Source organism: Canis lupus, chromosome 18, assembly GCF_003254725.2.
Source record: "Canis lupus dingo isolate Sandy chromosome 18, ASM325472v2, whole genome shotgun sequence".
In the NCBI taxonomy this organism is placed as follows: domain Eukaryota; kingdom Metazoa; phylum Chordata; class Mammalia; order Carnivora; family Canidae; genus Canis; species Canis lupus.
Window position 1 is genome coordinate 41,853,118 of NC_064260.1, and position 12,185 is coordinate 41,865,302.

Sequence of the window (12,185 nt, forward strand, 5' to 3'; positions counted from 1 at the left end):
GAAAATCCAGAATTGTAACTTGTTAATATATCATTTTTACATACTTTATTAAAATAAGTAATGGCCTATCTCTGTTGAATACAGGCCATTTTAAAGGAATATAAAATAGTGCTTGGCTGGCTTAGTTTTAGTTTAGGCGTCCTACTCTTGATCTCAGGGTTGTGAGTTCAAGCCTCATCTTGGGCTTCATGCTGGGCATAGAGCCTACTTTAAAAAAAAGGAAAATATGCTTAATGTCTCAAATGTCCAAAAATACTTGAAATATATGTTTTCAGTCTTCTTTGCTGAAGAGTTTTATGTGCAGCTTACTAGAAAATAAACTAGAAAACAGGCAGCCCGGGTGGCTCAGTGGTTTAGCCCTGCCTTCAGCCCAGGGCCTGATCCTGGAGACCCAGGATCAAGTCCCAAGTCAGGCTCCCTGCATGGAGCCTGCTTCCTCCCTCTGCCTGTGTCTCTGCCTCTCTCTCTGTGTGTGTCTCTCATGAATAAATAAAATCTTAAAAAAAAAAAAAAAAAAAGAAAAAAGAAACTAGAAACCAAGTCCTAACTATTCAATCTAGATTAATTCATCTGACTGCAAAGTTTCCCTATGAAAATGTGCTTAAACAGGCAGCGCAACTCTCTATGGGTTTGAATGTGATTGGCAATAAATAATTTCTAAAACATAACTAATTTTCCTATGACCAATGGGAATTAAGTGTGATAAAAAAATTTTTTCCCCACAAAACTCTATAGAAGTCCAAATGAAACCACACTGACTTTACTCAGAGCTTTGGTTTTTGAGCCTGTTTACCAGTGTTCAGTGAGTTATACCTCAACTTGCCCTGTGTGCACATGTGACCATTATAAGTTCATGTTTCTTTTTACTCAGTTGGTTCCATGCTAAGCCAGAATGGGCTGTCTTGGAGTTTATTGGAAGGGTGTGTATCCAGTGTGTTGAGGTTGTGCCACAGGTGAAATGACTGACTGGAATGTGGGAAGGTGTGTGGAGCTAAAGGTGTAAGCACAGCATATAGGCACTCATTTCCCCAGAAAATTAAGAACTGTGAATTATAATCAAAATAGAGTATCCAGGGATGCCCGGGTGGCCCAGCGGTTTAGTGCCTCCTTTTGGCCCAGGCTGTGGCCCTGGAGACCTGGGATCAAGTTCCACATTAGGCTCCCTGCATGGAGCCTGCTTCTCCCTCTGCCTGCGTCTCTGCCTCTCTCTCTCTGTCTCTCATGAATAAATGAATAAAATAAAAAAAAAAATAGAGTATTGAATAGGGAGCCAAGTAATAGAAGACAGACTGAAAATATCCTTATTTTCTCAGATTTGGGGGGACTTAAGAAATCTCTCTCAAGTATAGGCAGGAAGAATAGGTTGGGCCCCCATGCCCTATCCAGTATGCAGAGCAGCAGTTAATCACACTTGTACCACTCAGCTGCCTGCCTGTCATGTTTATAGTGTGACTTGGTCAGGCCTTCAAGCACACAGCTCTACTGGTCTTCAAAATACAGGGATAAAAATTGATTTTTTTCAATGTCTAATACAATAGTTCTTGAATTTCACATAACTGATCACAGATTCAACGGGTTTGGGTTTTATTTTTTGATTGAAGTATAATTGGGACACAATGTTACATTAGTTTCAGGTCGAGTATATTTTTAGTGCAAACAATTTATCAGATGTTCTCCTTAGAACCTTGGGATTCAGTAGTGAATCAAACAAATCTGTTTTTTGGAGATTCTGTTCTTGAGGATTGGAGAAGGGCGAGTGGGGTGCTTCAAAATGCAGTGAGAAAAAGTAAGCAGTGTTAGAGGACAGAAAGTTGGTCTTTGGGAGGTGGTGCTGTTTCAGAGAGGGTCAGGGAAGGTCTCTATGCTAGAATGCCATTGATCAGGAGCCTGAAGGTAGTGCTAGAGCAAACCATGTTGGGTGTATATACAGTTCTACTTTTATAAGTATCACAAGTATTTTTTGTTGTTTTGCTTTTGCTATGAAAGTACATATTAGGGCAGCCCTGTTGGCACAGCGGTTTAGCGCCGCCTGTAGCTCAGGATGTGATCCTGGAGACCCGGGATCAGGTCCCACGTCAGACTCCCTGCATTGAGCTTGGTTCTCCCTCTGCCTGTTTTTCTTTTTTCTTTTTTTGCCTGTTTTTCTTTCTTTCTCTCTTTCTCTTTCTCTCTCTCTCTCTCTCTGTGTGTGTCTCTCATGAATAAATAAATGATAACATTTAAAAAAAAGAAAGTACATATTATAGACAGTTAGAAAATGAAGATGCAGGACACCTGAGTAGCTCAGTTGGTCAAGCGTCTGCTTTCAGTTCAGGTCATGATCTTGGGTTCCTGGGATCAAGCCCCACATTGGGCTCCCCTGCTTGCCCAAGGGGAACCTGCTTCTCCCTCTCCTCCCTGCTTGTGTTCCCTCTCCCTATCTCTCTCTGTCTTTCTGTCTCTCTCTGTCTCCTATAAATGAATGAAAGAGAGAAAAAGAAAATGAAGATGAGCCAAAAGAAGAAAAATAAAATATCTTAGAACTAATCATATTAATATTTGATGTAACTCTGTGCTATATTTTATATCTGCTATCATTGACTATGTTGCTTTTTCCAGAAAAGCTGGCCATTTATTTCTCAGCTCTGTTTTTCACTTGATGTGAACCTGGCATCTATTTAAATTTTGCCAAAGGAAACACTAATTCTGAGACCAGGGCAACAGTTTTGAATTCTGTAGAATAATGAGGCTAAAGGAAATTTTTCTGATCTCATTTAATAAAAATACACTTAAAGTCTTTAGATTTTTTTAATAGTTTGTAGATTTTTATTTTTTAATTTATTTTTTAATTTATTTTTTTTATTTTTTATTTTTTATTTTTTTTATTTTTTATTTATTTTTTTTAATTAAAAAAATTTTTTTTTAGTTTGTAGATTTTTAACCAAGCATTACATTTATAGTTGGTAGAAATTTTTGGCAAGAACTTATAGTGGCATTCATTTTCTGTGTTTCTGTCCTTTGATTTTAAGGTCCACTTATTCCTTAGATCTAAGAAGAGATCTTGATCTTGTATGGCTCTTATTTTATGTTTGTATTTTATGTATTCTCTTCTTTCTGATCTTTAACCTTTGCCCTAGGCAAAGAAGAGTAAAACCAAAATGCCGTCTCTGGTAAAGAAGTGGCAGAGTATCCAGCGTGAGTTAGATGAAGAAGAGAACTCTAGTTCCAGTGAAGAGGACCGGGAATCAACTGCACAGAAGCGAATTGAAGAATGGAAACAGCAGCAGCTGGTCAGGTAAAAGAAGAGAGGCCACAGAGGAGTGGGAGGTTTTAGAGTAGCAGTCATATTCTTTGAATCACAGTCCTTAATTTTTTTTTTTTTGATATTTTGGTACGAACTTTCCTAAAAATTTATAATTCACAGTAATTTTTTTTCCCTGTAAAAATTACGGTTAACCCCTTTTCAAAATTAGAAACATCAGAGCTTTAACACTTTATCCTACTGATTGTTCCTTTTAAGAATAGGACTGTCTTTAACTCTGAGCATACCAGGAAAAACAGATGTCCCTTTTATCATGTAGATCCAACAGGCCCTCCTATAAATTTTTTTAAAAAATATTTTACAGATTTACAAAAATAAAAGATGGGGGCACCTGGCTGACTTAGTCAGTGGAGAATGGAACTCTTGATCTTGGGGTTGTCAGTTCAAGCACCACATTGGGTGCAGAGCTTATTTTTAAAAAAGACTTTAAAAAGGAAGGGGAGAAAAACTTCACTATCGAGACTTTGCAAGGAATTTAAACATAGCTAACTCAGATATTTTTCCTGGTTTTGAAGGTATATAGGCTAAACTGAGAAACATTCTTTTTTTTTTTTTTTTTTTTTGAGAAACATTCTTTGAAGGCAACTAATTGTTTGATTGTCATGCATGACTTGGAACATACAAATAATGCTGCCATATTTCCCATTCTTCTGATAGGTTCTAGCTTATCATTACTTCTGATTCTTATACTTGTAACATCAATAAATGCAGTACTTAAAACATTTGGAAGAGGATCATCATCTTGTGTTTCATAATTCAGAACATTTTTATTTTTAGATATATGAACCAATTGGAATGGTTATTATAAGGAATTTTTTTGTTCCTAAAGTATCTATTTCTCCACAGTTATTACACACCTGCTTTCAGCATTTGTCTACTTATGAACTCTGAAATGAATTGTAGCCTACAGCATCATAAAACCTGAAAGATTCCTGTCACGTGTTATTTTAGGGAAATGAGATAGTCTTGGTTCCTGTTACAAAATAACTGATGTTCTTTTTTTTTTTTTTTTCTTTTTAAGATTTTATTTATCTATTCATGAGAGAGGCAGAGACATAGGCAGAGGGAGAAGCGGGCTCCCTGCAGGGAGCCTAATGTGGGGCTTGATCAGGATCATGCCCTGAGCTGAAGGCAAACGCTCAACCACTGAGCCACCCAGGCGTCCCTAGACCATGCAACTCTTGATCTTAGGGTCGTGAGTTCACACCCCTTGTTGGACATAGAGTTTACTTAAAAATAGTAATAATATTGGGGTGGGAGGGTACTATGAAGAGGCCTCCAGGCTTCTTTACTTCCATGAAAGGTTGTATACTATTTTGTACTATTTTGGGTAACACAATAAGGAAACTGAGGAATGCTATTAGTGACATTTTATTACACTGTTGCCTCATCCTTGTAGGTGATTCCATTATTGTTTTCCTATTATTTTAGGTTTTTTTTTTAAGTATTGCTGGGAATTGAGTAATGATTAATTCCTATAATGATGAAATAGCCTATTTCAAGATGATAGGTGGGGAATCACAAAGATCCTATAATTAGATTATTTTAGATTTATAAAAGGGTCCAATCCACCCATTCTGGTTATTGTAGGATAGAATCAGAGTTTAGGGCACCTGGATGACTCATTCAGTTAAGCATCTGCCTTCAGCTCAGGTCATGATCTTGGAGTCCCTGGATCAATTCCCATATAGGGCTCCCTGCTCAGTGTGGAGTCCGCTTCTCCTCTGCCCTTCCCACTGTTCCAGCTCTCTCCTTCCCCCCTTTTTTTCTCTCAATTAAATAAATATATGTGCTGCCAAAGCGAGGACTCTCAATTAAATAAATAAAAAAATCTTTAAAAATCTGAATTTAATCTGTTTTGAAAATGATTGAATAAGCCTTGAGGTATCAGTCCTTACAAGTATTTAGAAGTGTTCAAAGGAGAATTTCAAAAATCCAGAGGTTCCTGATGGTAAGTTGAGGGTTAAAATATATCTTTCCTAAAGAATTGAAACTCTTTGGGGCCAAGAAAAACTTTCACAAGAATTGTTGTAATCCTTCAGTGTGACTTTAATGGTTACTGGAGGTAGATAAAGATAAACAATGCACTTAAGTATCCATAAAATTGTAGAGAGGCTGTGTGTGTCTTTGACCCATCAGAATTAAGAAATTTGATGAAGAATATATTGGTGTTGTCTTCACAGTGGGATGGCAGAGAGGAATGCTAATTTTGAAGCACTTCCTGAGGATTGGCGTGCAAGGCTGAAGAGGAGGAAAATGGCTCCAAACACATAGTTTTTGGGGGAAAGGGTTTTTTTTTATTACGATTTTTTTGTGTTTTTTTTTTTTTTTTTTTTTTTGCATTCAGTTAAGAGTCTTCACGAGTTTTACTGTTGTCAATAAACTATAAATGTTATGAGGGAGAGCATATGAATTTCCTGGGCAAAAGCATACATGTATAGAGCTTTCACATTTGTGAAATGTAATTTTTCTATTTTGCTGAAGGGTGAGGTTGACCAAATGCTTTGACATAGCCGCCTTTATTCTCACACTGGCAAACTCAGCGTATCAGGTACATTAACCTCATCGATCTGAAACATGTGATTCAGGAGTGTGATACCTCAGCAGAGGACTCACTGACAATACGTGAAGGATTTTCCTGTTTCATAGAGGCTCCTTTAGTTCCTAGTGCAGCTCTCTCTCATTCACTTCTACTCCAGAACAAGTGCAATTAAGAAGGCAGCTCTCTGTATTCTATTTTGCTGAACTGGGATTTTCAGAATCTCTGACCTCTTCTAGCCTGCCACCCCTGAAGTGCTGAGGTATATGGAGGTGTTTACTTTGTGCTGACAGATGGCCACACTCTTTAGAGAACTCTTTCTCACAAATTCTAGAACTGGTAGCTCAGTCATTTCACATACTAGTGATGTATTCAGATTTCATTACAGGCAGCAGCAGGCGTTCAGATCTTTAATTTTGAGGATTTCCCCTCATGTATGTGGCAGTAAATGTTATAAGAGCCACTATATGTATTGTGTCTCCATTGTCTTTGTTCCAAAATTCACCTCCCTTTTATGTGAATGTACTCTCCATAAAATTCCAGTATTTAAAAAGCAGTTTACTGTTCTGTACTTTCTATTGTATCACAATCAGGTAAAAGTCACTTTAAACTGAAGAAAAGGCAAATTGTGTTTTAAAGCTCTTTGTATTTCTCCAGTTTCTGACCTTGTAAATTTGTACATATGCTCTAATAAAGCTTTTTTTATACTTCTGATTTGTTATCCTTTTTGCTCTTCTAAGCCTGTTATTTCATTGTTGTGTAATCAAGATTTTAAGTCCAATCTTTTTTTCTTTTTTTAAGATTTTATTTATTTATTTGTGAGAGTTACAGAGAGAGAGAGGCAGAGACACAGACAGAGGGAAAAACAGGTTATATGCAGGGAGCCCGACGTGGGACTTGATCCCGGGACTCCAGGATTGCACCCTGGGCCAAAGGCAGGTACTAAGCTGCTGAGCCATCCAGCCTGCCCCTTAAGTCCAATCTTAATTGTTTTTTCTTATCAAATACAGCATAAGGCAGGTGTAAATACTGAAGGATCACTCTCAGGAAAACAGGATCTTGAATCAGTGGAGGTGAGGGCGGGGGGGTGGCAAGGTGAGAAAATAGGCATTATTTGAAAGAGCATGAGTTAAGAGGGCACATAGGGGTCCAGAGGCACAGAGGGAGATGCAGGCTCTCCTTTGAGCAGAGAGCCCAATGCAGGGCTAGATCGCAGGACCCTGAGATCATGACCTGAGCCGAAGACAGATGCTCAACTGACTGAGTCACCCAGGTGACCCCAGAATGGAGCATTCTAAAATCTGACGATTTGATGGTCAAGATGTGTGGATTCCGTTTTCCTGTAAGTTTTTAAATCTAGCTATGGGGTGGTGATATATAAGGTCAAAATGATGTAGTTTAGGAATGTTGAGGTTTGGTGGGGTGAGGTCAAGAGCCAATGACCAAGAATGAATTCTTGAGACGTCTTTGGTACAAAATGGTGGTTTTATTAAAGCATGGGGACAGGACACATGGGCAGAAAGCTGCTGCGGTTGTGAGGGGTGGCTGATAATATACTTGGGAGTTGGGGGTAGGGGAAAAGGGAGGTTTTCAGAAGAAATCACATATGCTAAAGAGGACCTACCTAGAGGATACTGGAGGCCTTGCCTTTGTCAAGGTTTTTCCCTCTAGTAAGACAGGAACTTCCTGGGTTCATTCTTTGACTAGGTGAGACAAGATCCTGACTCTCTGGCTTAAAAAGGAGAGGGGAACCCACTCCCTTTGAGCAACCCCTAACAATTACCTAGTTTTAACCTAATTTTAAAGATTTCATTATTTTAGAGCACGAAAAGGGGAGGGAGAGAGAATCCTAAGCCGACTCCTCGGAGGCCCTAAGATCACGACCTGAGTTCAAACCAACCAGGAGTCAGATGCTTAAGAAGTCTGGAACATCTTTGAGGACCACTAACTGGCCTTGTATTCAATCCAAATTCGGTAACCCAGAAGCGGAGCTGCAACACCGTACGAAGGCAGAAAAGCTTCCGGAACCTCGAGAGGCCAGCGGCGCGGGACCCGCCCCGGCTTCACAGCCACGCCCACGCCCTTGCCCTGGAGGCGGGGCCTCGCTGCCGGAAGCGTCCAGCCGCCCCGCCCTCCCGCTTCCGCCTCGCGGTTGCTAGGCTACCGGGTCCCCAGCGGAAAGCGGTGGCGGGTGAGCGCCGGGAGCGTGTTCTGCGCGGGCTGCGGGGCTGGGCCGCTGTCCCCGCCGTGCGGTGGCCTCTGCCGCTGCAGGCGCCGCGCACACCCCTGCTGCGCGAGACGGGCCGGGGAGCGGAGGCCTCGCACCCTTCCTCCCCTCTGCCCTCCTAGGCAATCTACGCCTCCTCTCCGACTCAAGGGAAACTGCGCCTCACCACCTTCCCCGCGACCAGAAAACCCTGAGCCCCTGAATTCCACTTTCAGGGCCCACGGTCCGGCCCCCTGACCTTTCCTTTATCTCCTCCGAGGCGGCTCCATTGGATCCCTCCGTCCCCATTTCTTTCACTTTCCTGTTGCGTCCTGGTGGTGGGCATCTCCCTCCTCCGAGAGGGAAGCATGGCACCCCCGCAAGGGTCCTGGCGCCGCGGGAGGCGGAGGCCGCGGGACTGGCCGCCCTCGCTCACTGCTCAGGTGTGCGCCCGGGGCCTCGGACGAGGTGCCCGGAGCCTGCGGCTTGCACGCCCGAGAGGCTGGGTTGCCCGGGCCGAGGGAGCGACGCGGCAGGCTTTCCTGAAATTTTTTTCAGCTGTCCCGTTCTGTTTGTTTTTTTTTAGCTTCTGTGTAATCAGCTGCCCTTTTGGAAGTTGGGCAGGGGTTGTGGCTGGATGCCGGTGTCACGGACTCATCTTCAGCAAACCATGCGGAAGTAAACATGTTCCCAGCATTGGAAACAGAGCTAAAGCAGGAGGTCGGTACACTCCCTCTCCGGGAACTCCACAGAAATCCAGTACTGCTAGATCAGAAGGTATATTCTGGTGGCGCCTTTTTCCGGCAGGAGATCTTGAGCCCCCAGGATAGAATAACGTGCATGAATGTCGCTCACTTGGTTTGTTGACGCAAGTCCTTGGGGACTCAAGAACGGTTTGGAAGGACTTTGCTGATGGAGATGGCTTTTCCTTTCACAGACTTGCCCTGATCCCTATGAAGACTTTATGTACCATCATCTTCAATACTATGGCTACTTTAAAGGTACTATCTCATTCTTACCCAGCATGGCCTTTTCTGCCTTCGTGAACTGTTTGATTAACTCGAGAGTTACACTTGGATACACTAATGACAGATTTTTCTAGGGCCACGAGGGAAAGATGAAGGGGAAAGTACCTCCTTTCCCCATTGATGTGCTATATCACCTCTTTTGAGGGCCTGTGTAGGCAAGGACCTGTCTGTCCTTGTACCAAGGCCACACACTCTTCCTTAATTTCACCGTAGGGCATCGAAATCGTTTTACTGATCTGCAAAGACACATCCTCCATTCTGTCCTTCAGAAGTCTCTTGGCCATTCTTGCCTTTTCCGTGTAATTTTAGAATTAGCTTGAGATGTTTTAAAAAAAATGGAGGTTGCATTGAATCTGCAGATCAAATTTCACAAGAAATGAGAGTTTTCCAATGTTGGGTTCTGCGATCCTTTTTTATTAAATTTTAATTCTTATATTTTGGGAGTTCTGCGATCTATGAATGTACTCTATTTCTTCATTTACATAGGTCTCACTGTCTGCCCATAAGATTTCTAACTTTGGGGATCCCTGGGTGGCGCAGCGGTTTGGCGCCTGCCTTTGGCCCAGGGCGTGATCCTGGAGACCCTGGATCAAATCCCACGTTGGGCTCCCGGTGCATGGAGCCTGCTTCTGTCTCTGTCTCTGTCTCTGTCTCTGTCTCTCTCTCTCTCCCTCTCTGTGTGTGACTATTATAAGTTTAAAAAAATAAAAAATAAAAAAAAGATTTCTAACTTTTTTTTTAAAGATTTTATTTTATTTATTCATGAGAGACACAGAGAGAGGGGGGGTGGGGCAGAGACACAGGCATGCTGCTTCTCAAGTCTCTCCTCACCGTACAATGGAGAAAATGATGCTTAAACTCATGTAAATTGGAATATGGAAAGCTCTTTGGAAATGTATTCTCTTTGGAATGTATTCATTGTAAAGGCCTGTGGCGGTGATGGGTGTTAACAGACGTAGGGGCAGTTTTGGTAGTAGTGATGCTTTTGGTATTGATCTAGATGTTACAGATGATGAACCAGCCTTCCAGTACCTTTAATTAAATTGCATATTTGTAGCTCAGAGAGGCAGTTTACCAAACTCAGCTTCACACCAGCATGTTCGGAAGAATAATCCTCGATATGGGCTGAGTGGCTCTTTTGGAGAAAGAGAAGATGTGATACCAGACCCCCTGCAAAAGGAGAAGCTACTATGTGAGTAATGATCAGTGTGTGTGAACCCCGGAAACCTCACTGCCGGAGCAACAACTTGGGTATTCAGGAGAATGTGGGAAAAGCCAGAGGAACAACTTTGGCCAGTTTCTGATATCACTCAAAAATGTTATATTTAGATCCACTTTGGATTATAGGTTAAATTAAAATACTATACATTCTGGATTATTTTTCTTCAAATATTTGGAAAATTTGTTAGGATTCCTTAGTCAAGAGTAGCACATTGATTTTTACACAATTTTTAAAAAATATTTATTTATTTGAGAGAGAGAGAGAGAGAGAGAGCATGAGCAGGGTGAGGGACAGAAGGAGAAGCAGACTCCCTGCTGAACAGGGAACCCGGTGCAGGGCTCCATCCCAGGACTCTGAGATCATCACCTGAGCCAAAGCAAGATGCTTAGCTGACTGAGCCATCCAGGTGCCCCGATTTGTATATGGTTTTGATGGAGATATTTGTTAAGGCACTTTGTGTAAGAGTGGTGGAAACCAATTTCAGCCAGCTTAAGCAAAACTATTTATTTTATTTTATTTATTTATTTGTTTGTTTATTTATTTATTTTAAGAGAGAGAGAGGAGGAGAGGGAGAAGGACAAGCAGACTCCCTGCTGAGTGTAGAGCCCAATGCAGGACTTAATCCAACAACCTCAAGATCACCACCTAAGGTGAAACCAAGAGTTGGAATGCTCAGCTCACTGAGCCACCCAGGCACCCCCCCAGAAATAATTTTTCATAAGAATTTCACAGATTCCTTCTGGATTTTAAGGAGGGAGTGCAGTTGAATTTCTCCCTCAATGCATAACCAACCAGACATCACTTCACTTTTCTTTTCCCCACATCCTCCCTGATTCCAGTTGGACTTACCATCATTTCTAACTATTCAAACAGCCTCAGTTACTAGTCTCTTGAATTCCTCTCTTATTTCATACTAATTTCTTTCAATCCATTTCCCACATAGCATTCTTTTTTATTATGAATCTGATTGTGTCCTTTTTCTAGTTAAGACCTTTTATTTATTTTTATTTTTTAAAGGTTTATTTATTTATTTATTCATGAGAGACACAGAAAGAGAGAGAGAGGCAGAGACACAGGCAGAGGGAGAAGCAGGCTCCCTGCAGGGAGCCCACTGTGGGACTCGATCCTGGGTCTCCAGAATCACACCCTGGGCTGAAGGCGGCACTAAACCGCTGAGCCACCCAGGCTGCCCTAGTTAAGACCTTTAAAAAAAAAAGATTTTATTTATTTATTTTACAGAGAGAGAACAAGCAGGGGGAGCTGCAGAGGGAGAGGGAGAAGCAGGTTCCCTGTTGAGCAGAGAGCCCAACTCGGATCTCGATGCCAGGACCCTGGGATCATGACCTGAGCTGAAGGCAGACGATTAACCAACTGTGCCACCCAGGCACCCCTAGTTAAAACCTTTGGACCACACAAAAGCCAAAAGCTATAAAATGCCATTAATAAAGTAAAATAACAGGGACACCTGGATGGCTCAGCAGTTGGGCATCTGCCTTTGGCTCAAGGCGTGATCCTGGAATTCAAGGATCGAGTCCCACATCGGGCTCCCTGCAGGGAGCCAGCTTCTCCCTCTGCCTGTGTCTCTGCCTCTCTCTCTGTCTCTCATGAATAGAAAAATAAAATCTAAAAAAAAATTAAAAAAAAAAAAAAAGAAAAAGAAAATCTTGGGATCCCTGGGTGGCGCAGCGGTTTAGCGCCTGCCTTTGGCCCAGGGCGCAATCCTGGAGACCAGGGATCAAATCCCACGTCGGGCTCCCGGTGCATGGAGCCTGCTTCTCCCTCTGCCTATGTCTCTGCCTCTTTCTCTGTGTGTGTGTGTGTGACTATCAGAAAAAAATAAAATAAAATAAATAATAAAATAAAATCTTTATAAAAAATGAATAAACAAT

At 41.9% G+C, this 12,185-nt stretch overlaps 2 protein-coding genes across 3 annotated transcripts in view; both read left to right on the forward strand.

Moving 5' to 3' along the window:
• Positions 1–6,554, forward strand: part of FNBP4 (formin binding protein 4) — a 46,018-nt gene extending 39,464 nt beyond the window's left edge. For both annotated transcript variants that reach the window (XM_025452181.3, XM_025452180.3), the window contains exons 16-17: positions 3,117–3,274; positions 5,485–6,554. In XM_025452181.3, the coding sequence (XP_025307966.1) occupies positions 3,117–3,274; positions 5,485–5,575 (249 nt within the window). In that variant the 3' untranslated portion in view covers positions 5,576–6,554. The remainder of the gene's footprint in view (positions 1–3,116; positions 3,275–5,484) is intronic.
• Positions 6,555–7,534: 980 nt separating this feature from the next.
• Positions 7,535–12,185, forward strand: part of AGBL2 (AGBL carboxypeptidase 2) — a 43,260-nt gene continuing 38,609 nt past the window's right edge. The window contains 4 exon segments of the mRNA XM_025452170.3: positions 7,535–8,031; positions 8,633–8,823; positions 8,984–9,047; positions 10,132–10,266. Coding sequence (XP_025307955.1) covers positions 8,731–8,823; positions 8,984–9,047; positions 10,132–10,266 — 292 coding nt within the window. The 5' untranslated portion in view covers positions 7,535–8,031; positions 8,633–8,730.